The 27,942-nt window shown below is 48.5% G+C and overlaps 1 protein-coding gene across 2 annotated transcripts; it reads right to left on the reverse strand.

The window, feature by feature from the left end:
- Window positions 1-13,811: 13,811 nt before the first annotated feature.
- TBX3 (T-box transcription factor 3) lies at window positions 13,812-27,814 on the reverse strand. 2 transcript variants are annotated; one of them, XM_005572336.4, is made up of 8 exons: window positions 26,430-27,814; window positions 24,503-24,770; window positions 23,536-23,595; window positions 23,128-23,274; window positions 21,127-21,203; window positions 19,834-19,991; window positions 17,696-18,366; window positions 13,812-15,854 (listed from the first exon to the last, which is right to left on the reverse strand). In XM_005572336.4, exons 1-8 carry the CDS (start codon window positions 26,816-26,818, stop codon window positions 15,393-15,395), a joined length of 2,232 nt encoding a protein of 743 aa, XP_005572393.1. In that variant the 5' UTR covers window positions 26,819-27,814; the 3' UTR covers window positions 13,812-15,392. The 2 variants fall into 2 exon arrangements, with proteins under 2 accessions (XP_005572393.1, XP_005572394.1); XM_005572337.4 differs by lacking the exon at window positions 23,536-23,595.
- Window positions 27,815-27,942: the final 128 nt, after the last annotated feature.

The following is a 27,942-nucleotide window of genomic DNA, read 5'->3' on the forward strand; positions in this document are numbered from 1 at the left end:
CTTGAAATGGCTTTGAGTCCTGACATCAGGACTTAACCCTTCTACGCCTCCACTTCCTTATCTGGGCCCATGAGTAAGCCTGCCAACCCCCTGCTGCCCTGACTGGCGTGAGCAACGGCAATAAATAAATAAGAACAGAGACAAGAAGCTTATGTACTTTGGAGCTCCTGGTTCTATTTGATGTCATTGGACACCAGTTTGCTTTTCTTTAAAGCCTGTTTCTTTTGAACTGGGCTGCCGCAGTCTATAAAATTTTAATGCATGGATTTCCCATTGTTCGGGTGTCCGTGGGGCACCAGCCTTCCTGTTTCACCGTGGTGTGCCGACCAGGAAAGAAGCCGGCCGGCTGGGAGGTCTGCCTTGTTTCTGGATATGCATGTGATTGTGTTCACTTTAGCAGATGGGATCTCAGACCCCACAAATAATCATCATAGCAGGCGTGCATCAAACTTACTGTTGGAGTCCCTGGGGGGTTCTGTGCGGGATCTGCATTATCTCCCAGCAACCCCATAAAGCAAGGATTATTATCAGCCCTGTTTTAAGAGGAGGGAAGTGAAGTCTCCAAGAAGCTTCAGCCCTTTCCAAGGTCACACAGTTCCTAAGCAAATGGGAGGCATGAGAGGGGAGGGGGACAGACATATCTCACTCTAAAATCCACTCTCTTTTTTTTGTAAGAAATTATAGAAGACTTGTTTTTAGTTTCTTTTCCAAAACTCTGCTGTATTTGCTCAATTTTATTTTCGAGCGTGCGCACACACGCACACCATAGCTGCTTTGATATTACATATGTTGGGAGTGTTTTCACAGAGCAGAATTGCTAGGGCGTTGAGTGTGCCTCCTGGATGGGGTTTTTGTGGCAGCACAAAGGTGATTGACCTCAAACACAAATTGGCTTGGCCCTCCAGAGTCCACCCAGTCCGCCTCTCTCTCCCTGTGGTTTTGTTCCTGCCCTTTCTCCCTAGCTACCAGGCCTTGTTCAACCGGGGACAAAACAAACAGGGGCTGTCTGTGGAGAATTGGCCTCTTCAACAACACAATGGGGAGCAGGAGGGGAAACAATTACTCAATAATTCAGATGTGGATGTTAAAACACTCACAACACAACCCCCACGTTTACCTAAATTATCTGGGTAATTGCCTCCATTTTCAGCTTGGATTTGGCTTCTGTAAGTCCTGGGGCTTCAAGATGATTAATAAGGAGATTCTCATTTAGGCAGAAGCTGAGAGGACCAGGGCACTGGGGCGATTGTGATGGAAGGGGACGCAGAGAGGGAGGCCCCGTGTTCTGTGATGAAGTCTTGCATTGGAAGGGGAACCTGGGGCAAATCACTTAGAGTCTCTGAGCCTCAGTTTCCCCAGCTCAACCTACAGTGAAAGCTGGGTTTTGTGTGTTTGTTTTTGAGACAAGGTCTTGCTCTGTCACCCAGGCTGGAGTGCAGCGGTGCCATCACAGCTCACTGCAACCTCGACCTCCTCGGCTCAAGCGATCTTCTTGTCTCAGTCTCCTGAGTAGCTGGTACTACAGGCACGTGTCACCACACTGGATTTATTTATTTATTTATTTATTTTTGTACAGACGGGTTCTGGCTATGTTGCCCAGACTGGTCTTGATCTCCTGTGCTCTAGCAATCCACCCACCTCAGCCTCCCAAAGTGCTGAGATGACAGGCAGGAGCCACTGCACCCACTCTTTCTCAATTTATTATTTTATTTTTCAGAAAGACTAGTCAAATACAGTAGTGAGAAAAGGAGAAGGAATAGAATAAAGAGTTCAATCTGTAACTGACTGTGAACAATCAATTGAGATAACTCACTACCTTCTGACCAGCCAAAGCTGTTATCTGCACTAGGAAAGGATGGACGAAGAGAGAAAGGAAAGAGAAAAGAAAATTATTGTAGTCTCCTTTGTGTGCACTGAATTGCTACAAGCATTAGAAAGGAGTAAACATGACCTTATGTCTCCCCATTCAGCCTAAAGGAAAGCGAATCACAAAACCCTCCTTTCAGAGGAACCTCAGCTTTTGTCTTTCAGCTTTAGGCATTCTGGTTTTAGTTCACTGGAAGTGGAATCTAAAACAAAGCTGATTTCACCTTGAGCCTGCAGTACCCACCACCATTCAGCTTCCTTTGATTCCCACAATCTGTTATTTTTAACCTTTGACTGACTCATTTTAAGATGAGACATCCTGCAACCAGCGTGTTCTCTCCAAGACCCTGCCCTGAGGAGGGGACATTTTGTGAATGAACAGGCTATTTGATTGAGGACCTACTAAATGCTGGATGTCTTCATGGGCTATAGCTCATTTTCATTTCAAAGTAACTTTTAAATTCTTATTATTAACCTCATTAGCACCTTGGGAGCCTAGCCTTCAGGAGACTGGGCCCCTGGTCTACACATTTTTGTTTTTCTTTTTTTGGTTCTGTCTCACTGCAACGAACTGGCCCAGGGCTTTTTTTGCGTGATTTGTAACACAGTTTTCTATTTTGGCAAATGGATGTAGTAGCCACCGCTTTCTTTAGACCAGGAGTTGGTAAGCTTTTTCTGCAAAAGAAGATAATAAACATGTCCAATTTGGAGGGTCATACAGTCCCTGCTGAAACAAGACAATATGTAAATGAATGGGCATGGCTGAGTTCCAATAAAACTTTATTTATGATCACTGAAATTTGCATATCATGTAATTTTCACATGTCATCAAGTATTGTTCTTTTTTGCTTTTACCATCTAAAAACGTATGGCTGAGTGCAGTGGCTCGTGTCTGTGATCCCAACACTTTGGGAGGCAGAAGCAGGAGGATCGCTTGAGGCCAGGAGTTGGAGACCAGCCTGGGCAACAAAGTGAGACCCCATCTCCGTGTAAGAGATAATCAAATAAATAAATCAATATTAAAAAGTGAAAATCATTGATGCTGTTGAAAGGACAGTGGAGAAAGGCTGGAGTGACAAGTGGAAAAGTCCCAAATGACCCAAATATTTCAAGTAGAGGAAATGCAGCTAAACAGACTTTGAGGTCAGCTTTGATCAGTTGCTGGTGATCTTGTAAGAAGCCCTCACTAATTGCCCATTATTTGCCTGGTCTCCTGATAGCAGGTCAGTGAATGACGCCCATCAGGTCCTTGCCATGGGTTGTTTATGCTCCCCTAGGGGGTACATATACTAAATATCTCATTATGGAATTTGTTATCTAATTATAATTATTATCTGCTCAGTAGAAGAGGAGTTAGAGGCCCTGAAAACCTGTAACAGGGAGACCTAAAGCAGTGTGGAAGGCTAGGAAAGATTTTCTGGACAAAGTGATGCATGTGCTGAAATGAACCCGAAGGGAAAGTGGGGGCCAGGCTGGGTGGCTCACGCCTGTAATCTCAACACTCTGGGAGGCTGAGGTGGGCGGATCACTTGAGCCCAGGAATTCGAGACCAGCCTGGGCAACACAGTGAGACCCGGTCTCTATAAAAAACAAAACATTAGTTGGGTGTGATGGTGTGTGCCTGTGGTCTCAGCTGCTTGGGAGGTTGAGGTAAGAGGATCACTTGAGCCCAGGAGGTCAAGGCTGCAGTGAGCCGTGATGATGTCACTGCACTCCAGTGCCTGAGTGACAGAGTAAGACCCTGTCTCAAAAGAAAATAATAATTAAAAAAAAAAAAGAAAGAAAAAAAAAGTGGGGAAGGAATTCAGGCTAAAGCAGTGATTCTCAACCAGGGGTGATTTGCCTCTTCTCCCCCGACCCAGGACACTTGTCAATGCCTGGAGACATTTTCTATTGTCGCAACTAGGGAAGAGGATGCTATTAGCAGCTGGTGGGTAGAGGCCAGTGCTGCTGCTAAACATCCTACAGTGCATAGGACAGCCCCTCACAACAGAGAATCATCCCGTTCGAAATGTCAAGAGTGCCAAGGCTAAAAAACCTTGGGCTAAGAGAACAGCATGTGCAAAGATGTTCAGTAGGAGAAAAGAAGTATGATGACTTGGACAACATAGTTTGATTTTAAAGAAGCCGGGCACTGTGGTTCACGCCTGTAATCCCAGCACTTTGGGAGGCCGAGGCAGGTGGGTCACTTGAGACAAGGAGTTTGAGACCGGCCTGGCCAGCATGGCAAAACCCCATCTCTACTAAAAATACAAAAAATCAGCCTGTTGTGGTGGCAGGCGCCTGTAAACCCAGCTGCTTGGGAGGCTGAGACATGAGAATTGCTTGAACCTGGGAGGTGGAGGTTGCCGTAAGCAGAGATCATGACACTGCACTCCAACCTGGGCGACAGAGCAAGACTCTGTCTCAAAAAATAAAATAGGCTGGGTGTGATGGTTCATGCCTATAATCTCAGTACTTTGGGAGGCCGAGGCTGGAGGATTACCTGAGGCCAAGAGCTTGAGACCAACCTGGCCAATATGGCGAAACTGGTCTCTACTAAAATTACAAAAAGTAGCAGCCAGGCGCGGTGGCTCACACCTGTAATCCCAGCACTTTCAGAGGCTGAAGCGGGCAGATCATGAGACCAGGAGTTTGAGACCAGCCTGACCAACATGGTGAAACCACATCTACTAAAAATACAAAAATTAGCCAGGCATGGTGCCAGGTGCCTGCAATCCCAGCTACACAGGAGGCTGAGGCAGGAGAATTGCTTGAACCTGGGAGGCAGAAATTGCAGTGAGCCGAAATCCTGCCACTGCACTCCAGCCTAGGTGACAGAGCCGGACTCCATCTCAAAAAAAAAAAAAAAAAAAAAAAAAGGGAAAAGTAGCTCGGCATGGTAGTGCATGCCTCTAATCCCAGCTACTTGGGAGGCTGAGGCAGGGGAGGCAGAGGTTGCAGTGAGATGAGATCATGCCACTGCACTCCAGCCTGGGTGACACAGCGAGACTCCATCTCAAAAAATACAATACAATAAGATAAGATAAAATAAAATAAAATAAGAATAGAGAGCAAAGTGAGTCTGGAGAGAGAAGTGGGGGCCAGATCAGGCATGCCGTAGGAGGCAGGGAAGGTTTGACTTGATGCCACAGAAGTCACTGAAGCAGGAAGCTGATGAGGGCCCTGGGGTAGGTCCTGTGTGATATGACCAATGGGTTTGAGGGGAGGCAGTCAGGAGTGGATTTGGGGAACCCCATAATGCCAGGATTACCACTGGTGGGAAAGGCTGCTAGCAGCAGCTAGAATTGGCACAATCATCCCAGACCTCTCTCAGTAAGTGCGGTACCAGGAGGCCTCGTAAAAAAAGACAGCTAACTGGAAGACCAACCTCATCTTACTCATCTTGGAGTATTTTAAACCCACACACTGAATCTTGACTCAATTAATATGGAGGCCAGGCACAGTGGCTCATGCCTGTAATTCCAGCACTTTAGGAGTCCTAGGCAGACGGATCACTTGAGGTCAGGAGTTCGAGACCAGCCTGGCCAACATGCTGAGACCCCATCTCTACTGAAAATACAAAAATAAGCCAGGTGTGGTGGCACATGCCTATAATCCCAGCTACTCAGGAGGCTGAGACAGAATCACTTGTACCCAGGAGGTGGAGGTGGCAGTGAGATAAGATCACGCCACTGTACTCCAGCCTGGACGACACAGCAAGACTCAGTCTCAGCAAATAAATAAATAAATAAATAAATATCAGTTGAATTAAATAGATGGAGATTGGTGAAATTGGAAATTGGCATAGGAGATGAAGCAATTTTCTAGAACGCTCAAGAGGGAAAAAGTGCTAAGTAAGTCTGTACATGGTGGCTCACGCCTGTAATCCCAAGATTTTGGGAGGCTGAGGCCGGTGGATTGCTTGAGCTGAGGAGTTTAAGACAAGCCTGGGCAACATGGCAAAACCCTGTCTCTACCAGAAATACAAAAAAATTAGCCGAGCAAGGTGGCACAAGCCTACAGTCCCAGCTACTTGGGCGGCTGAGGTGGGAGAATTGCTTGAGCCCAGGAGGTAGAAGTAGTGAGCTGAGATTGTGCCTCTGAACTCCAGCCTGGGTGACAGATTGAGACCCTGCCTCACACACACACACAAAGCTACCTAAATAAATTCTGCCTTTGCTGGAATTCCCGAAAGGGGAAGGAAGTAGAAACTACTGACGGAGCAGGTGCTTTGCAAGGATATTTGTCCCTTGCTCTTTACAGCACATCTGCCTGTAAGGATGTGGGTATCATTATTCCACTTTTATTTTATAAGGAATTCGACCCAGAAAAGTTAAGCCACCTGGCCAAAGGACACACATTCTCTCTATCTCTTAGTTTTCAGGGAATGGCCGCGGGGCTTGCTTCACTGGAATGCAAGTTCCATGAGAACAGAGAGCATGTCCCGGTGATGATTAATTGCTGAATAAATGAATGATAGATAAATGAGTATGTGACAGCCGCCCAGAAGTATTAGAAAAGCCTCATGCACTTTCCCATGACACCAGCAGATGGCGGCAAAACAGCATCTTAGCAAAGGCAGAGGCAAACACTTGGCGTTTCTTTTATTTATGTATCCTCTCTTCCTTGATCTTTGCAAAACAGGTAGTTTGCATTTCCCCTATACTCCACCTCCACCCTCTCCCCATTCAGGAGGAACCAAGAGGTAGTGCTCACAGACTGCAGTCCTCCCTTTCTGTTTTGACGTCTTTGCCCCACCTCAGAGACAAGAATGTTTCAAGAAATGGAAGAAATAACACCAGAAGAACTTTAATGGCAAGGAAAACCAGTGAAGAAATGACCTTTTTATTGACAAATAGAGAAAAGGTATTGTGTCCCCAGCTGCTGACGAGGCAGACACAGGCTGTCACCCAACACTGGCCTCATCATCCATACTTTTGTGATTTGCCTTGAAGGGACGTTTGGAGTAGAATAGAGGTGGGCAGGGGAATTTCTTGTTGCAACAACTGAAACAGAAGTGTTGGGGGTGGGATGGTGGCAGTGGAGAGGAGTGGGTAGCCTTGGTTTACATCATTTTGTTTGAAAATTGTCTTGATTTCCTTGACGCCAGGAAGAAATCCATCCCTAAGTGGCCAAGCACCGCCAAGAGACATTTATTTAGTCAGGGCCTAAGAGTGACAAGGGACTTCCCTGTAATCCTATTTTAACAGAGGGGAGGAAAGAGGAATAACTATCTTTTCCCTTGAACATTCTGCAGTGTCTACACTATTCCTTTATGTCTGTGAATTTTCATGTGTGGTTGGTATGTCTGCCTGAATAAAAAGTGAAAGAGACACAAGAAGGAGACAATGACAGAGAGAAAATACATCCACTGGAACCACTATAACCTCTGCCTTCCAAACTAGTGGAACCCCTGGGCACATTTAAACTTCACCCACACATGTTTCAGGCAGGTGCCTACTTTGTTCTAGGCTTTGCTGAGCAATGAAGAGAAAGGGAATTACCTGCATTGAAAGAGGTCCAAGCCTCCCGCTTGTTCATTTTTGCCCCAAGGAAAAGATTCAGGTGATTCTCAGGCCCCAAACTACCCCCTTCCAAACTATCCACTCTGATTTTCCAAAATTCAAGCCCCTCTCCAAGTAATCACAAGAATAAGGGTAAAACACACACACACACACACACACACACACACACACACACACACACACACAGGTATGGAAAGAACTAAGCCTTTCTGAAGACCCAAACATGGGTGAAACCTGTCCATAGCAAATGTCATCCTGAAGTATGTGGAGGTGGAAGGTGTGGGGGTGCAGGGGCCAGGGAACCCTCAACCTGGACCCCAATAGTCTCTCCATGAAGTGGACTCCCTGTAGCTCGCTTTACCCTTGATCTTGAGGTGGGAGGCACCTACTAAAAAGCAACGTTGTTTTATGAAAAGTGGTTTCCTTTTATTACCTGTGATAGCCCAGTGGGGGTGGCCCTAGCAACAGGAAATTAACATAGAATTCATTGGAGGGCGATAATGATTGTTCATAACCATTGAGTTGATAAGTTAATATCATTAATTACTCAACAAATTATACAATGCTCGAGGCCTTGGGGTCTGGAGACTATTTAAGATAAGCAAGGAAAGAGCGTCCTTCCCTGAGAGACACAAAGAGAAAACTTCTAAAGTTAAATTCTGCTTAGCCAAGACTAGAATCGTTAGGGACCACTTTAAATGTTCCCCAATCCTCCCATTTCGTGTTGTTCCCGGAGCAGTGATGGGAGCGTCTTAATTTGTTTGGGCTCACACACTTCTGAGAATCTGAGATAAATTGTAGGATCCCGTCGAGAAATGTGCACCTCTGCACAATAACAAACCTGCGTATGATTTCAGGGGATTCACGGGAAGTCCTGAGCACTCTCTTCCTATTCGAAGTCCTAGCCCTGGGACTCATCCCCAATTAGCTCAAGGGTGCTGGCTCTGGAGGAGTGCGTGCCCGGGGGGCAGGGTGGGGGGAAAGCCGGGTGTCGGTTGGGGTGGTGGGTGCACCATTTGGCGGATACATATTCAGCGCTGGTGCTTCTAACAGGCTCCCACTGCGGCTGTATGCCTGGGTTGGGGGGGTCGGAGGTTGAGGGTGACTAAGGTAACGACCGGAGACAGCTGGCGCTTCTGCGCGAGTGAAGGGCTCCTGGTCCCGGCATAGAAAGAAAAAAAAAAAAAAAGTTTTGTCAAAGATGCCCGCGGTGGGGACTGGGGTGGACAATGCGCAAAAGTGTTAGGAAAAAAGTTCGCGCCCGACTGTCAGTTCCGTGCCTGCGGTGTTCCTGACGCTTTGGGGACCTTTGGGAGACAAGGGGTGGACCTTCCTGGGCCCGCCGCACGGGCGCGAAGAGCACCTAGGCTAGAGTTGACTGTGCGGGCCTGGGGAAGCCAGTCTGTCTTCCGGGTGAAATTCCCCAACCCGAAACCAGAGCCTGGGTCATTAGCGGGAAACCGAAGTGGCGCGGGGATCGCATTTCAAAAGCTCAAAGAGACAGGCTGACTGGGAGCGCTGGAATGGGGGGGCCATGGTGGGAGTGGGGGTAGTGAGGGGAAGAGCCGGACCGCCCGGACAGTACCCGTCCAGATTCCAACTGGTTGGGTTCCACCCGCACCAAAACCTTCCTCTCTTTTGCCCCCCATTCCAGAGACTGCGCCTGAGTCTTATTCCCCGCTTTGGGGAGACCCAGGACCCAAAGGCAGTCAGAATTTACCCCAGCCGCGGCACAGAAGAGCCTTACGTTTTGGGGGCAGGTGCTATTCCCTACTCAAGCCACTTATTTCCACCCTTACCCAATGTGCAGCCAGACCCAAGCTCTGGCTGTCTAGGGCCGTGGGGCCTGCAGTTGTCCAGGCTGCGGGAACCTAGGCCGCATCGCCCGGTAACCAGGCGGCGCTTTTCCTTCGCAGGGCTGCACCATATTGGCACACCCTCGCCGGTTTCTCAGTAGAATCCTTCTTTCCACCAGCTGAACCCCTGGGCTTCTAGCTGGGACCAAAACGTTGGAAGTGAGAGGGCAGAAAAAACTAAAATTTTGTAGGTTACTGGAAGCTGGGCAGGGTTGAACACAGAAAGAGGGAAGATCTCTGTGCCTGCGGCGTCTCCACCTGCAATCCCCGGACTGCGCTCGGCCTTCGCTCCTGGGTAGACAGAACACAGCTAGGGACGCGGGAGAGGATCTGAGGCGAGTAGAGAAAGCCTCAGACACCCAAAGCCCAAGTCTTGCTTCCAGACCCCGCGGGAGAGGGAAACCCCGGCGTCAGCGTGGTGGTCGTCCTGCGGCCCCGGCGCACGCCAGCTCTGTTGTAATTTCCTCTCCCCCGCGGTTTCCCTCGCGGCTCAGATCAGGAACAGGACGCGATCAGCTTCAGTGCCCCGCCGCAGGCATTTTTAAATAGAGTATTGCGTTCCCCATTCAACCTCTCTCTTCCTCTACCTGGGAACAAAGGCCCCAAAACCGCGGTCTTAGCTGGGACGGGTGTCCCGGGACACAGAAGAGGGTTGGCCGGGGAGTGGGACGCTGAAATAAAAGCTGTCCTTGTACATTGCAAGACAGATGTACAAAGAAATTTAAACGTTCTCGTATTAAAAAAAAAAAACTTGCGACGCACTCCAAAATCCAGAACATCCCCTCAGATTTCTGTAAATCCGGGACATATGCACCGCAGGTACTTACACCTCCACCTGAATTAGGAGAGGGAATTACAGTGGATCCTGGAGCCCACTTGGGTTTGAATCTTGGCTCCATAATTTCCCCAGTGGATCTTGGGTAAGTGATTTAACGGTCTATGCCTTAGTTTCCTCTCTTATAAAACAGAGATAAAGATCATATATACTTTATAGGGTTAACTGTGAAGGCTAAAGGGGGTCACTTTTATGGGGTGCTTCACTGAGTGCCTGGCTTGTGCACGTGCCCCTTGTATGCCAAGTATTTATATTATTCTTGTTTCGTGTACTTTGAACGCCGACATCTGCAACATATACTTCTTGATTATACGCATCTTGATTATAAAACAACCAAATGCATCTACATCCGGAACTGTCTTGCGCATGAACTTCTAAACCCAAATTGGAAGAGACAGCTACAGATGGAGCACGCACAGCTACACGCAAACACACACATATCCTTCTAACACCTGCAGTTCCTGGTCCCAGAACACAGACACCCAAGAGCTACCCATAGATAGGAGTCCATACTGGGCTACCTACAGAAGAGCCCAGGTCGCCGCTGGCGGCCTCGCAGCTGCACCCCAACAGCCACTCTCTTGGCTGGTTGCCGTGAGGTTACATTGGAAACCAGCGAGGCAGAAAGCGCGCTGTCGTGAAGCGTTGCAAGCCTCTCATAGCAGCCTGAAGGCGGCTATCTGTCTGCTGGCTTAGGGGAAAGGTCAGAACCTGGGTTTTCCTTCTTGGATGGAATTTTTTTTAAGGACCTACACGTCGGGAACTGTCCCCGCAAAGAAAGGGTGGGTCCCAGAACAGCGCAGATATAGAGAGAGGCTCTAATCGCGCGCGCGCGCGCGCACACACACACACACACTCCCTCTTGCACACACCCGGCTCCTTCGGGTTGCCGGGACCTCGGGAGGAGGGAGCCTCAAGGTCGTGACCCCTGCCTCTGCCCGAGCGCGCCCTTCGGCCCCTGCAATTAGCGCCGGGAGGTCAGCAGGAACCCGGACGCCTTCACCCGCGGCTCAAAGCACAGCAAAAGGCGACCCCATCCCCTCCCCTCCGCCGGTCTCAGACGCCAGGGCGCAGCCCCGACTGGAGCCGACCTTCCCGACAGGCAGGGGTTGGAGGCCTCTGACCGGCACCCGCATTTGTCACCTTAAATCTACAAATCACGAAGGCGCTGGGCCCTGCAGGCTGACCCTCGTAGGGACTGCTGCTCCCGCGAGTCATGGCCTTTGTCCTTGTAGACTCGGCCAGGCTAAAAACCAAAAACTTCCAAAGTTGTAGAGTAAAAAAGAGAGCCCTGGTACAAGGAAGTTGTCCCCAGGGCAGAATTTGAGGTGTGTATGTTGGGGAAGGAGGTATCCTTTCTCTATCCACCCATCGTGAATTCAGGTTATCTCCTGCCAGGCGGGGTCCAGAACAAGGGTCTAGAGATATCTACAAGAAGCAGCAAGGAACTTGTCCAGAGAATTATGAGCCAGGGTTCCCGCACTGAATTTTCTAACATTCTTTGGAAACCCAGAGGAGGACAGGACTGTTTTTCTCATCTGAGGCACAAACAGGAGTGAAAGTGATATCCAGGAAAGAGGGGAAGGCGGCTTCTTCCGAGGCTGAAAATGGGGCTGGGGACGGAGGAGGAGGGGAGTGGGGCTAGGAGTTGGGGGGAATGAGAAGGAGCAAAGGCGAAGTGCCCAAGTTCCGGAACCCGAGAGGCGCTGGGGTGCCAAGCCCACTGCGGCGACCTGGACGCATTCGTAGACAAGACAGATAGGTGGCACTCGAAGCCTAGAAAAAAGGCGAAGGCGCCTGCCCTGAGTGGCCTCTGGGGCGGCCGCAGCCACCATAAAGCCTGCGGCGAGATTGCGACCGGCGCCAGGTGAGTAATAGGCAGCAAAATCCAGAGAGACTGCGAGCCGTTCATCCCCTCCACCCCTGTCCATCAGCGCCACAGGAGTTACTCATTAACATCACAATATACAAATGAGATACACAGGAGATTTAAAAAAAAAAAAAAAAAAGAACGCCAGTAAGAGAGACTGGACACACATCTGAGCAGGGTCCCCAAATCGGGGGCGGGGGGAGAGAGGGGAGGAGGTAAGCAAATTTGGACTGAGAAAGAAGAGAAAAGAAAAGCATTTCTTCCCTCTTTGAGGCTGAGTTCTTTTTTCCCCAATTCGAGAGAGCGCCGCTGGGCGCCACCAGCCAACCACCACCTTCTCAGAGGCGCGGACACCGCGCCTTGTCGCTGGATCCAGAGCTGGCCCCTTCAGGCTGTAGCCGCTGCGCGGAAGGTGCGCGCCCTGAACATCTCCCAGTCCTCGGGGGAGCCCCCGCCTCAAAGGTCCCCAGGCCCCATCTCGGCTCTGGCCCTGCCACCCCCGCAGCGCACCCCGCCGCCCCCCAACTCCGCACCAACACACTCTGGTTGTCTGTCTTCCCTCCCACCCCCGGGAGATATCGCAGAGGAGGCCGTAGGGGTCCCCACGTGCCTGGCCAGAGATGGAAGGGGCTTTGCCCCGCTCTCCAAAAGGTCTCGACCTCGATCCCTTCCAAGTACAGGATGAGTGAAGGGAGGGGGTGTCCTCCTCTCCGGTCATTCAAGAGGCCTGAAGGTGACAGGGACGTGGGGCCGGGCTGGCGGGCTCCAGGGGGTGGGGGTTGGGGGGTGGGGAAGGAGGCAGCCGCCAGGCAGGCTCCAGCTGGGTCTTCACGTCATGGCCCCCAGGGCAAGAAAAGGGCTATGGACTAACCCTCGAACCTTCCAGTGCCGCCCCCGCCCCCCAACAGACACACACCTCGGAGGCGAGGCTGGGGGTCGGGAGACCAAAAGACTGACAGTGCCTCATCATTTTTTATTGAATGTTTCAAAGATAAATTGAACTTCAAAAGGCAACTCCCCGAACAGCCTGGAGACTGGTTTGAAGGGGAGACTAGGGGAGGATGTCAGCCTCCTGGGTGACTTTTGCCTTGGAGGGGGTGAAATGTGCACCCTGGAATTACCTTTCCCCTTTCAGGAATAATTTCCCTCCTCCCTCGCGTGACACAGCTAAGTTTTCGCGGAGCTGGCCGCGCTTCGCACGCACAACTCGGGATGGATGGGGCCTCGTAGGGGCGCCTTGGGCCAGCCGGGTTCAATTTGAGGCACCAGGGACTGCAGGGCGTGTGGGGGGTTGCGGAGTGGAAAGGCGTTGCGTCTTGTCCACTTCTACAACCTGGAGGGTTGCTGCCTAGCCAAGCCCGCTCGGACTGCTGGGGGATTCTGCTGGCCTTTTCCCCGAGCCAAACACACTGGTGCAAGAAGATATTTTTGACTTGGATTCGCCAGATTGATGTCAAAAGGGAGGGCGAGCTTAAAACGAAAAACATTCGTACTGCCGAGCTTATTTCTGGTCGGATTTGGGTGGGAAAACCTAACTTAGGGAGCACGTCGGTCTTTTTCCACTAAAATTTGAAAGTATCTGAAATCACTCTTCTTTCTGTATTCTCATCAGGCCCCTTTCCGTCTCCCCGCTTTGCTCCCTAATTTAAAGGAAAAGTAATTTCAGATTGAAGTGGCTCCCTTCGCTCAAGTAAGGGACTTTTGTTTTTAGCTTTGTAACTTGAGTGACATCTCATTTTGGTTCGCTGGGGGCGGTCTTAATTATTTAAAGGCGAAGGGAAGGGGGTAAACTCAGAACAAGAAGAGAGTCAAGTCTCCCCTGACTGTCCACCTTCAGGAAAGGTTCCCAAAGAAAAGCATTTAACACAAGGCCTAAAGACATTTCAATAAAAATTTATTGAAATTTCAGTGACGTTTTAAAGAGAGGGGGAAAAAAAAATACAGAAAACCAAAGAACTCATCAACAACTATAACACAAAATATACCTTCATGAATTTGTCTTTAAACCATCTCTCAGCACCTGACTTTTGAACTGTGAATATATCTCTATAGGCACCATTCAAAACACCATCGATATTGACAACAGTAGTAAATTCCACTTCGTTGTGAGGAAATCAGAGACTAGCACATACAAATAACAAAAGAAAAATTAGCAAGTCAAACCACAGCCTCTGCCCTCCTCCCTCCCCACAGCAATCTCAGTTATATTTTAAGGAATTTGAAGTGGAGCTGGAAAGTAGCACTCCTTCCCCAATTTTGGCTAAAATAGGAAATAGCACTTTCCCCCACTTTCGGACATTAAAAAAGAAAACAAAAATGTTGCAGACAACTCTTTTGAAAGGGTATTGGTGTTGGTGCAGGAAGTGTGTTTTCTAGTGTTAACAGCAATTCTGTGACCTGGAAATAAACCTAACTAAAGAAAAACAAGAACACAAAACCTGACAGTTGCAATTCTATTTACACAGAGCTATGTACAATGTCAATAAATTAAAGTTTAATTTTCCAAGCATTCATATTCCACCTATTTACAAGAGTTATCAAATAATTACATAAATACTTTGTCTAATAGTCTCACTTCTTCTTTATTTTTTTAAAACCTTGTTATTGCATATACAGGAAAGAGAAAGAACTGTCAAAGAACATGAATCCTGCTACAGAGCTTAGATAAAATAAATTCATTTTATGTGTTTTGCCCACTCCTTCCCTTTAAATCCCCCCCTCCCCTGGGTCACTGATCTGAGGGCAAAGGATTGGGAAAAGGGTAGGGGGCTATATTGTTTTCTCTCTAAAAGCAAGCGTTCAAAATAAAAACCACAAATACATTACTGTGGACATGCAAGAAGAGACCTATAGCGGCTCTGAAAACATCACAAGAATATTAAAAAGACACAGATTTTCTTAATATAGACTAAACAAGGATGGTGGGGACTTCCCTCCCCAAACAAAGCTGCTCAGTAATTTATTGAGAACCGATAATGCAAGTCCCTATAAAGTTTTTAATCTGCACAAACAGAATCATGTTAATGTATTCACTTGTCCCGATTTTTTTTTTGAAATATTTTATTTTTGTTTCCACTTGACACAGTGAAGGGAAAAATATATAAATCCGCACTGAGGAGATGTCTTTGAACACCTCCCCGCCGGGTGGGCAGAGACCCAGACCAGCCTTGCTGGAAGTTGCTCTGGACATAAATGTTGGAACTCCCACCCTCAACAGCTCAATGCAACCGACGCTTCTGAGCCCCCAGAATCTGATCCAGATCCCGGATATATAAACCATGCCAAGAAGACAGGGGCTGTCTCTAGCACATTCTCTCGAGGGAGTCCGGGGCCCCTTCCCAGACGCAACTGCAAAAGGAAGGGCTAACGCCATGGCGGGCCCGTGGTATATTTTACATCCGACAAAGTGCACGGCAGCCTGGACTGGACTGGAATGAAGAGACGTGTCTGGGAGGGGTCTACGGGGACGCGCTGCGGGACCTGTCTGGCTTGGCTTCCAAGCCGCTGACCAACCGCTGGATGCTCTGCAGTTCGCTGGTGGCCGCCTCTTTCTCCGCGCAGAGTTTGGGCGACAAGGACACGGAGCTGGAGGAGAGCGTGGAGGAGCGGCTGTTGAGTTCAGAGCCCGAGTCCACCGCCACCGAGGCCGGGCTGGCGGCCAGGGCAGCGACTTTGCCGTCCAGGGGCCCCGCAGCCGCCGCCATGGAGGGCAGGGCGGTGGTGAGCAGGCTGCTGCCGTCCGGGACCGGCACCGGGATGGAGTAGGGGCTGTAGCGCAGCCGTGGGCGCATGGTGTTCAGATTGAGGAAGGGGTGGCGGTGCACCGAGCTGGAGGCTGCCGCAGAGGAGGCGGCCGCCGCTGCGGCCATGTACGTGTAGGGGTAAGGGAACAGGCTTCCGAAAGGGGACATGGCCAGGCCCTGGGGTGAGAAAAGAGACACACAGCGAGTCAGCCAGGTGGGAGGAGCCTACCTCATCCATCTCCTCTCTTCTGCCCCTCCAACATTGGGCAAGCCATGAATCCCTGATATGTTTTGTTGTTGTGGTGGTGGTGTTTTTTGGGGGGAAGAGATGGGTGGGGGCAAGAGATAAGTCAGCACTCAGAAATCTCTAGGTACAAATCTTAGCTGTGTCACCCTAGGCCAAGAGACTTTGATTCACTTCTTGTGCCTCAGCTTCCTTATAGGAAGAAAAAACAGGGAAATCATAAGTAATTCATATGCTTATTGAGGACTTTGTAGATAGTAAATGAGTGAAAGCCTGCAATATGCTGCACACAGTGTGTGCGGCCCCCAGGAAATCTCCCCTTAAGGGTTATTCCTTGCACCTGTTAAATGGGGATACAGATTCAGTTTACCCCACAAAGGTAAGCAAGGGAAAGCCAGAGGACATAAATTATTAAGAATAATTTTTAAAATCTTTCTTCTTCCCCAACCCCCATCCTCCTACGCCAATCCTAGAAGTTTCTCCAAAAAAAAAAAAGTGAAGATCTTAAGCAAAAGGAAAATGGGGGAGGGAAATAAAAGGGCATTTGCTATAAACAGAGACAAAGAAATTGTCCAGCATGATTTACTGGTGTTCCAGGTGAGAAGCCGAGGTAGGCCCCAGGAGTTCAGGAGTGCCCTAAGCTGGGAATTGGCAGAAGCAGCATCTAAGATGCAGGGACCCTGGCCTGGGCCAGTTCTCTGCACCATGCCTTGAGGTGCCCTTAAGGTTTTGTCTGTCCAGGCAGCCCCTGATCTACCAACCACCTGTCCACCTAGGACAGGGTCTCCAGGAGAAGCCAGCAGAGGAAATGGGAGGAACTGAGAAACGCCAGAAGCCAAGCCTTTTCTCAGCTCCCTCCTCCCTGGAGGGGAGGCCAATCTGGCTTCTTGGCTCAGGGAAGGGAGACGAATGTGCTCAGACAAAACAAAAGGCAACAGCATGCAAAACCTCATAGAACCTTTTCATCGAGTTCAGGGTGTTTCCAGCCGCCTGAGACTTCCCCCTAGCACAGCTGTCTGAGCCACACACAGGCCTCTAGGCCTGCCCCAGTCCCTGCTTATCCCTGTCCTCTGACATTTCCCACGTGTGCACAACCATTAACCCTTTGAGGAATAGGCTGGCCTGCTTGGGTTTGGGGGTGGGGAGAAGAGCTTGGAATGGGAGGAAAGGCTGGAGGAATTGAGACTGAACTCCTACTCAGGAAGTACTCACTTCTCCCCAGGCCTAGAGTCCCATTCCCGGGGGAGGGTTGACTATGAGACACTTAAGAGACGTGTCAGCTCTGAAGCTAAAATCAGAAACCCTCAAAGAGGCCCTGGAGTCAGACAGCCTGGGGTTGAGTCTCAGCTCCACCATGTACCGGCTGTGTGACCTTGGACAAGTGACTCAGCATCTCTGGGCGTCTTCCCCTTCATCTGTAAAATGGAGGTGATAATAGTACCCCTGAAGGGTTAGGTCAAATGAGTCAATACAGTGCAAGCACTTAGAAGAATGCCTGAAAGTAAGTGCTGTGTCTAGCTGTTATCTTTATTACTACCTATCTACTCTGCTAGAAACGGCCTTTAACGTAGGAAAAATTTTAAAGTTTTTCTGGGGTGAATGGGGAGAATGAAGTCATGATAACTCAATGAGCTAAGCCTTGAACCTGGTAATGGCTCAGTAAAAATTATTACAGCTACTAGGCCAAAGGGGTCGGTGCAGGTCTGCTGGCAAAGGACAGGGAAAGTGGAGGAAAGGTGGAAAGACTGGAGGAGGCAGGAAGAAGGATCCATACCTGAGAGGCCAGGACGTGCTGCTGGAGGTGGAAGGGCAGGGTGGCCGCGGACGCCCCGGACAGTCCCTGCGCCGCGGCGGCAGAGGCCATGGCCGTGGAATCCAGGCCCGAGACGCCAGTGGAGGCCCCAGACACGGTGGCCAGGAGGGGCCCCATGCCGGCGGCTGCCATGCTGGAGAAGGCGCCCCCCATGGCAAACTGGCTGGGGTGCAGGAAGAGCGGGTGCCCGTTGAAGAACTGTTGGCCCGCCAGGCCCGGAGCGAAGCCGAGGCCGGGCAGGGGACCCTGGGCCAGGTGCGCGGCGGCCGCGTCGGACTGCACTGTGAGCGGCGCGAAGGCCTCTTTGCCCGGGAGCGCGCGCGCCTCCTCCACCTTGGCCGGTGCTGCGCCCTCGCGACCCGGACTCCTGCGCTCCTCCGCGCCCAGGCCGCGAGTGCTGGATGAGATGGTGGCGGGGCTATGGCGCGAGTCGGGCGACGCTTTGTCCAGCCGCCCGCTGTCCCGGGGCCGCTCGGCGGCGAAAAGGTGCGCCTTGACAGCGGGGCTGCCCTTGTCACGGCAGGGCTCCTCCGACGTGGTGGTGGAAATCTTGGCCGCGTCGCAGGCCTCGGGGCCGTGCTCCTCTTTGCTCTCGGCCTCGGCGTCGCTCTCACCCTCGCTGGGACATAAATCTACCATAGGAGAAGAAAAAAACAAGGCAGAAGGGCGTTAGCTCCAATCTGAGCCAATAGAACTCCAGTTCCCAAGTTGGAATCCCAGCTCGTGGCTTAGCGGCTGTGTAATCCCGGGGAAAGCCCCCAGCCTGTCTGCACCTCAGTGTTCTCATCTGCAAAATGGGGATAATCGTGCCCAACAACATTGCTGGAAAATTCAATAAGCGATTAATGAATTTAAAGTATTTACCCAGAGTTTAAACTTTCCCTTAGATGGACAAACCCCCAAATCAGTAGCCCTTCTTATTATAATGAATTTTACTTCTTTTGTTGAGTTCCTGCGGTGCAAGATTTCATATACATTTCCCCATTCAATTGCAAATTAACTTTTTAAAAGTAAAAACTAACATTAAAACTCATAGCTGGAACATATTCTAATTACTATAAGAGTTTTTGGTCAGTGAATGACAGAGAGCAGCACCTTCCACAGATTTGTGAATTACTCTGGAAGGATTTGTTCGGCAGCAACCCTGACATCTGAATTGATAATGGCAGAAGGGACACCTGTCCCTCAACACCAGCACTCGGTTGAACCTTCTGTATTTGCCCCAGTCCCTGCAGACAGAGATGAGTGTCGGGCAGCCGGCTCACCGCCCGGAGACAATCATAGATTCTTTTTTGCTTTCACCACACCCTCTGTGGGTGTTCCACCAGAAGAAAAGAAAAAGGGATCCTATTTTATGTTTACAGCTTAAATGGATTGAAGACATAAAGGACTTGCATTTTATTTCACTAAAAAACAGGTTTCTTCCCGTCGAGAGAGAGTGTGTGTGTGTGTGTGTGTGTGTCTTTCCAAATAAATAGTGCTTGCTCTTTAAACACAGGAAACTGAGGGGGGATTTGAGCCATCACGTCCACTCCTCACCCCCTCCCCTAGCTCTACCTCCACCGCAGATCCCCAGGGCTCCACCTCCTCTCCCAGGTCAATTGTTGCTCTCTAGCTGGATGTTTTCTAGGCCACCTTCCCGGTTCCAGGTAGCAGGGAATCCCTTGCTTCCCCCCCACCCAGTCCAACACATGGTAACCTAGAGTTCAAAGACAGTGAAAAGTCAGCAGTTGGAGCCTCTCTTGGTTAGAGAGAATGGGAGGAGAAAGAAACAGAGACAGAGAGAAAAGAGAGAAGCGCTTCAAGCAGGTTTTCAAAGCTGCTTGCCAAGAGGTAGTATGCAAACAGACACCCACCTCCTCTCCCGACCAGCCAAATAAGGATCTAGGGGAAAGGCCTCGGTGCTCTCCTTCTACTGCTTTAGGGGGGAAGGGGAGACACACCTGATAGCTCTTTTTGAACTCTGGCTTCTGTTTAAGGATGTTTAGAAGGGTTCTAGCTTTTAAAAGGCAAGTGCCCGGTTGGTGCCCCATCCCCCTTCAACTCTTCCAGGTCCCGAGGAACTGGAGTCCAGTGATCACAAAGGTGGCATGGCTTACCTTTGAGGTTCGATGTCCCTACAGTGGAGACGGCTGGAGAAGAAGCCTGGGCGAAGCAGTTGAAAGCTGCTTGTTCGCTGGAGGACTCGTCAGAGGTCCCGTTCTCCTTTTTGTGTCTTTCATCAAACACCCTCATGGACTGCAGGGTGAGCTGTTTTCTGTGGCAGAAGCCCACACCCACGTTACAGAATGTAACATACATTTCCCCTCTTTGTTTCCCTTACCCTTTCCAAAGCGGCACACACATGGCTCACACCCTGCCTGCAGCCCAGGGACAACACAATTCGCTGAAACGTGCTTGCCCCAGGGCAGCAACATAGACCCAAGCATTGTTCTTGACCCTGTGACTGGGCTGAAGAGTGTGGCACAGGGTTAGGGAGAAAGCAAGGAGGCTTCAGTTGCATTTATTCAAGATGGGGGTTTCATTAGGAAAAAGCATTTGCTTGGGCTGTGAAATTTTATTTAAAAGCAAGAGGAGAGGCTGGATCTAGTCGGAGACAGCTGGAATGCTGGTCTTATATAGGGAGAACTGGGTGTCCAATCCTGCAAACACAATGCTGTCTGTCCCCAGCATACCCAAATTTTGGATGGTTGCTAAGATTTGGGAGGCAGTGGTTATTTTATGCTGCACTTTACTGTAATCGTTTTACTAATAAATTAATTGGAATAAAAATATATTTAGCTGTTACCAATTATTTTTTAATGCCCATCCCAAGGGCATTTAATAATTCCATGAATTATTAAAAATGTGGGGGTGATTTTCTGGATTTTAGAAATTCTTTGAAAGGGGGTGGGGGAGGGGAGACCCTCTTTCATATACTCTCCAGCTGTCTACTTAATGCAAAATGATACACTGTCCCCACGAAGGAGGGAGGGAGCCATACATCTTTCCAAAGGCCCCCGCTCTGTCTGATGGTATTTGGAAGACAGGATTGCAAAAATTCCCAAGCATGTTGTCAATGGCATGGTTCTTTCTGGGACCTGCCTAGGATGAACTTAAATTAATTAGGAATTAATAGGCATCCCTGTATAATCTATTATCCCTGATGCTTCTCTTCCAGAGATAAGTATGTAAGGTGTAGCCTAGTTAATTTCCTTAAAGGTAAGGAGGCAGGAAAAGTACTTGTCCTGGGTATACTGACAGCAGCAAGCATGTAGCAGTGGGGAAAGTGAATGATTTCCACCCGCTTTTCTCAGGACAAGTGCCTGCATCTCACTTCTAATACTTCAGAGTTGGATCCTAAAAAAAAGTGATTTTTCTAAACTATCTAATAAATAATTGTTTCAACTCACCTTTTTTCTCTTCGGCCATTTCCAGTGTCCCGGAAACCTTTTGCAAAAGGGTTGTTGTCTATTTTTAACTGAGTTATCTATTGGAAGAGACACAAGCAAGACAGAGACATTGGCCTCATTTTCTAGAATGTTTTGAGGGTGTTTTTCCCAACTCAACAAGTCTAGAGATGTGATTGCCAACAGAAGTCATATAGATATGCCAGGAAAAGGAGATAATGGCAGAAGTTTGGAGAGAACTAAGAGAAAAATCAAAGGAAACTGTAGCAGGGCTTGTATCTCCTATATGAGGCCAAACCAGGGATTTGGGGATGAAATTATTCAAAGAAATTCTTTTCTCTGGGCAGCCAACAGTTTGAGTTTAGACATGGAAGTGTTGTCAAAGTCATCAAAAGGGAAAACCTGTAGATCTTAAAATTATGCTTTCATTTTGATTTTTATACAGTGCAATCAATCATAAATTATAGCATACTCCCTTGACACACACACAAACACACACACACACACACACACACACACACACACACACACACACCCCTTTCCCATGAATCCAATAAATGATTTATGGGGTTTCACTACCCTTGTGCGGGAGTGAGTGCAGCAGTGAGTTTGATTTTTTTTTTTTTTGCTTGGGGGGTGGTTTGAGGAAATTACAATATTGACAATTATAGTACTGAATGACCACTGGAAACATTTGTTTTCATTTATATTCTCTGCCATGGCCATTAGGTGGAGAAGGCCCATGGCCTTTTTGTCTGATCAAAAATGCTACATTTTATTATTACATTAACAACTTCATTTCACAGGATTCTGGGTCTAGAGGGTACATGCATTTTGCACTCTGAGAAAAATGCCATAGTGTGTAATCTTTCAAATCCCTTCTCCTTGGTGGGGAGAAGTTATATACACAGAGTTACTCAGAGGTGGAAACGGGGACCCTTGGTTGGATTCATGTTCTTGGAATAAATTGCTCTATCCAAGACTTCAGGTTTCACAGGGAGAGATGATCATGATGTTCTGGTATTCAGACTAAAGAAATTTAGCTGGAACATCCCCACCATGAAGTCCACAGAGGACCCAAGGACAGTGACAATGACAGTGAGTTCAAAATGAAGTGTGTTGTCAGGTAAAATGGACTCTCTCTCAAGTCCAGGATTGCAGAGTGGGGGTCTTCAGTCCCTCCTCCCACCCCTATAACTGCTAACAGTCAATCTGGGAACTGATGAATCGGCACTAAGGGTCACTTTTTCTGTGCCCATCACCTTCAGGCCACCATAGCTCTAGATATCAGGTGCTTTCCCTTTTGGGGATCCTTCTAATCTCCAGATTCAGGGCCAGGGGGGGACAAATTCAAATGAAGTGGTGACTTTGGCCACCTCAACTCAAAAGCCTCAGACAACTCCATTGGTATGACCCTGTGATCAGGGTAGGTTTTTCCAACCACACGCATGCATGCACACACATGCGCACACACATGGGTGCACGCACACACACACACACATACACACACATCATAAAAAACACAGCAGCATAAAAGGTAATAAAAACCAGACCAGCTACTCAGGATTTCTGGCTAGGGCAGAGAAGCTGGTCTCTACCAGGATTCCCCTCCCAGGATCCCAAATGCTTTTGCCTTAATTTTTTAGCTGGTTCCTTTTGAATATGACTTCTTGATCCTTCTTCCTCAAGGGGAAGATGAACCTTAAAATAAACAGGACAAAGCCCAAGGAATGGAGGAGTGGGTAGCATCAATGACAGCAGTTACAGGAGCTTCTCTGTGGCAAAATTAGTATGTCATTTTTTTTGCTCAGCATTGTTCCTACCTAGTCAAGGTGTTTTTCTGTCTCCTTGAGGTGTCATTGTCCTTTCCACCCAAATGCTTCACAAAAGAAAACTCAAAGACTCTCATCTCCACTCTCTTGTAACTTTCTCATCCTGACTTAAAGCAGCTTTTAAGGGGAAGGCAAAATATCACCATTAAAAAGGAAAGTCCCTTGGGTTTACCTTATCATTCTGGTATGCAGTCACAGCGATGAATTCAGTTTCGGGGAATAAGTATGTCCGAAATGTACTATAAGGCAGTTTCAAGATGTCATTGGCTCTTACAATGTGGAACCGGGGCTGGTATTTGTGCATGGAGTTCAATATAGTCTGCAGGGGCAGGGAAGAGGAGACATACATAAAACAAGGATTTAGCAGAACAAATGGGATCTTAGAACCCCTGCCAGGCTGAAATCTTCCCCACCGCAGGGTACCACGCTTGTACCGAGCCCACCTCCTTGGAGTACCCCCTGGGTACATTTTGCTCCACAGATGTTATCTTCTGGAGAATCCAAATTGCTCCTCAGTTGCCAAAGGGTCCCCCCCACCCTCACCATCTAAGGATCATTCGTACCTTGAACCCTAGCCTACCTGAGTACCAAAACTATAATTCCCCTGCCACGTAGCGTGATCACTTGGGAAGGCCAAAGTCTTAAAAGATAGAGAAAAACATGCATTTTAATTTACAAAATGATTCAGTACTTTAAGCGCCCACTAATTGACGAGCCCAATCCACTTAAAGCCCTGAAAGGCTGAACTCTAGAGAGGAATATTTATGCCTTAATCAAATCAAGGGCTTCAAATGCAATTCCTGCCCGCTGAAGATATTTCCGCGCCATTCGCGTCTTCCTGGGCCTAATCTTTCTGCTTACTCCTTGCTTATCACTCTGTTTATTTTATTGAAATGTTGGGGAGGGGTAGGAAAAGGCGCAAAAGGTCCTTTGCCTGATTTCTACAAGCAATCCAAGTTTTCTAAGTTTCTAAGCACTCTCACTGAATCCATATATACACTCCCAACACACAAACCATTTTTTTCTGAAGATCTAAGCCTCGTTTAGCGTAAGCCTGACTCTCACCTAAGCCCACTTCTTTTTTTAGTAAAAGAACGAGTTTTTAAAAATGTATTCACACCATTTAACCAACAGAGTCAAGTCTCCAAAACGTAAACTTTCCCAAGAAAATAATATGGCTGGTTTCAAAACAGAAGAATGATATTTTAAAACAAAACAAATCCTTTATGAATACATAGCCTTGAAATTGATTTTAGCTCTTAAAAAATGGTTTTTAACTTCACTCTCAGGTCAGGCATCTACCAAAGAGCTGGAATTGCTATAGAACACAAGCCAGTAAGTTTTCTTGCCCCATTTCTTTTAGAACGCCAGGTCTTCCATTATCCGGAGAGAAACACCCCGAATCCTTTTTCCGGACAAGGACAAGTTTGCTATGCTCAGGGAGAAGCAAAGGAGAAGTCTGGGCTGAAACTCATGAAATGGGGAAGCACTGCCTTTGACTGAGTGAAGAAGGAGAAAATTTTACTGAAGAGAGCAATGAAACTTACAAATCCATGTTTGTCTGAAATGTTGTTGGTGAGTTTCAGTTTGTGGAAAGTGACGACTTTGGACATCCACTGTTCCCCAGTAGCGGGGCTGTCCGGGTGAATGTACATCCTCTTTGGCATTTCAGGGTCGGCCTTACCAGCCACCATCCACCGAGAATTGTGAAATTTATAACGACAGTCATCAGCAGCTATAATGTCCATCAATAAAATATATTTAGCTTTTTTATCCAGCCCAGAACATCTCACTTTAAATGGAGGAAACATTCGCCTATAAAAGGAGAGATTAGAAAAGAAAAAAGAAAGATAAACCACCCATAATCTTGGGTTTGATTTCCTATGTATCACATAATATTGAAACCAAGTTTAAGACTTTCTATTGTGACTGATAAGCTTATATGTTTCAGAGTGAGGCAACTGGCTGCAAAATTGTTTTCTTCCACAATTAATATATTAAATATTCTCAGTTTCTCCATATTTAGATGTCCCAAGGTTCAAAACAAATGCATTGTGGCACTGCATTTCTCTACATTGTCTAACAATTTCTTCAATATTTTTTTTTCCTTGTATGACTTTACAGATTGCCCTCCTGATAGCAAATTCTTGCCCATGTCTTTTTCTGTGGGTATCTAGTTCTAAACAGGTTGGGGTAAGATTTTAGTAAAGCGCGGTCAGTTAAGACTAGAATTTTCCACCACCCATTGATGAGAAAATGTTAAACTTATCAAGGAAATGAACGTCAAGTTGCACCCCTCCCTGCTGTAGAATAGCAATCCCGCTGTGGGCGAAGTGAAACTGGTCGTCAGTGAGTTCGCAGAACGAATTTTGCAGATTTCGGTGCACTCCCTGGCCTGATAACCTATCTGCCCATGGAGCTGCTAACACATTCCCCCACTCCTTAGGCCAGTCCAAAAGTGCAAGATTGTGCCACCACATTGCTGTTAATTTCACAGAAATGTTGGCATTCTGTAGTCTTGACTTAAAAGGAAGCAAGGAAGCACTTCGCTGGAAAACTGACTAAATGTCTTGTGGGTTTGAAGATTTTATGCCAAACTTTGGCCTCATTTAGCTTGGAAGGAGACAGAATGCTTAAGATATCATGAAGGGGATTTTATTTTTATCTTTTTAACTTTATGCCTTTACAGGCTTCAATGCTATTTTAAAAAATCAGTGTTTTTAAATGACTGTTACAGGATCTTCTCTTCCAGGCAGGTTTTGGTCAGGCAAGGACCTTTAAATATTACGTAAAATATGGTTGATAATATTCACACATTAAAAAAGCAGTGTGTGTCTCCTCACTGGCTCCTTCAGTCTGCAAACACAATCTTAAATTATGCAAAATTGCCTGCTGAACTCGCCCTTGGGTTACAGACACGTGAAGTGGTGTGGGCAAACAAACCAAAATGCCCTTCGATTTCTCTCTGACCAGGGCAGCAGCAGGCCCCTTTAGACCCAGAGGCTAGACTGGAGGGCAGAAAGGGCCGGGGACTGGTGTCAGGCCTCCTGCTACCCACACAAAAGGAGAGGGCTTTAAGTTTTTCTTTCTGGAGAACAAAATAAAACAGACAACACAACATCAACAAAGAAATAAGGATGTTCCAGGAGGGTTTGCAGAGTGCATTTCTTGCAGTAGAGTGCCTTTTTTTTTTTTTTTCCTGCTCCCTGCAGGGATATCTACCCTCCATTGAAAAATTGTCTGTTGGGGAGGGAACCCACGATGCAGACCAAATATAAGACCCGTGCAGATGCCCAGGTAAGCTGAAATTTCCTGCCACTGGGGCAGGGCCTGGAAGTCTGTGCACATATTTCTATGGGAACTAACTTTTCGTCCAAGCCGTAATAACCGACCAACCGACTGTTCTGGGAGCAGAGAGATAAAGGGAGGATAAAACTATCCAGCAGCTTAGGGGAGGAGGCCCCCACTGCTTACCTTCCCGACTTGGTAATGACCATCTCGGTGCCCCGCTTGTGAAACTGATCCCAAAGTTCTTTAGCCTCCAGGTGCACCTTGGGGTCGTCCTCCACCTCTTCTTCGGGCTCCATGGTCTTCAAAGGCCTCAGATGCGCCTGGGGCCCCAGGGAGGAGAACGGGATGCCGGTCTCAGCCGCCCCCACCAATTGATCCATGATCGGCTTGGCCAGGGCGCCCGGCAGCGAGAGCGCCGCCGCGCCGTTGGGAGGCAGCGTCAGCGCGGGGAAGAACGGCGGCTGGTGACCCAGCACCGCGCTCATGGCGAAGTCCGGCGCCCGGTGAGGTAGGAACGGATGGTAGGCCATGCTTGTCCCAGGAATGACCGGATCTCTCATGGAGAGGCTCATCCACTCCAGGCGGGGCGCTGGGCTCCAGCCGGGGACAAGTCTGCAGCTGCTGTGTTTTGTTGTTTTTGTTGTTGTTGTTGTTAACAGCAGCACATAGTTCAAAAGGGGGGAAAAACAAAACAAAAAAGAAAAAAAGAAAGAAAAAATAAAAGGAGGCAGAAATCACAACTAATGCACTTCAAAGGGAGGAAGGAAAGTTGTCTTTTGGAGAAGGGGAGGCCGCTTTTAAAGAGGGCAAGGCGAAAAATCAGCAAACATAGTCGCGCGGGTGACCGTCCTTGTGCCTTGCGTTTTTAAAAAGCCGCTCCTGAAAGTCAGTTTCAGAAGCGAGAGAAGCGAGCAGGGTCTCGACTCGCGCCCGAGCCCTGCCGCTGAGCTCGAAATAGACACTCCAGCCCTGCGTCCCAGGAATCTCTCTCCAGCCCCTAGGTCCTTTGTTGCAAATGTGAAAGGTTCTCCTAGAAGACTTTTTACCTTTCTTTTCTTCTTCCCCCGCCCCCTATCTCTCTTCCTCTCCCTCTTTCTCGCTGGTGGCGTCTGCAGCTGTGCTAGACCCGGCTTTAACAGGGAGCGAGAGAGCGGAAAAAGTCTCTCTCCTTTAAAAAAAAAAAAAAAATCTGATTTAAACCCCCTTCTACCAGCGCTATCAAAACTTGAACTGCAAACTGGCTTCCGTTCGCCCTCCTCCTCCTTCCTCTGCTCCGAGCCTCCGGAGGGTGTCTCAGTTTCAATCCAAATCTTGCTGGGCTCTTCTCCCGTGCCTCTCTCTCTTCCTTGTCCTAAAACGTGAGCGAATTCGCTTCCTAAATCTGTGTCCAGGCGCGCAGGGCAGGGAGGATTTAGAGGGGGAAAAAATGGAACGGAGGGAAAGAGAGAGGGGGAGGGAGAGAGAGAGAGTGAGAGACGGAGTCGGAGAGGGAGGGAGCGAGGGAGGGAGCGAGAGAAAGCGAGAGCTCCTCGCCACCCTCCGCCGCCTCTAGAATTCACCGGGCGTCTGCTCGGCGGCTCTAGAAGGTCGGGCTGCGCTGTGGGCTGCGGGGAGCCGGAGGCCTCTTGATTGGCTCTTTGACGCTTTCGGACCAATTGTGTTGCTGCATAGGCGTGGTTTTCACAGGTCGAGTGCT

Source organism: Macaca fascicularis, chromosome 11, assembly GCF_037993035.2.
Source record: "Macaca fascicularis isolate 582-1 chromosome 11, T2T-MFA8v1.1".
NCBI classification, from domain to species: domain Eukaryota; kingdom Metazoa; phylum Chordata; class Mammalia; order Primates; family Cercopithecidae; genus Macaca; species Macaca fascicularis.

What these genes read in the sequence shown, in the direction of transcription:
- TBX3 (XM_005572336.4), bottom strand. Translation starts at nt 26,818, where the DNA reads ATGAGCCTCTCCATGAGAGATCCGGTCATTCCTGGGACAAGCATGGCC. An exon ending in ATTATAGTTTTGGTACTCAG is followed by an intron (nt 23,275 to 23,535) that starts GTAGGCTAGGGT and finishes CTGCCCCTGCAG; the next exon opens with ACTATATTGAACTCCATGCA. An exon ending in AGCACGTCCTGGCCTCTCAG is followed by an intron (nt 15,855 to 17,695) that starts GTATGGATCCTT and finishes TTCTCACCCCAG; the next exon opens with GGCCTGGCCATGTCCCCTTT.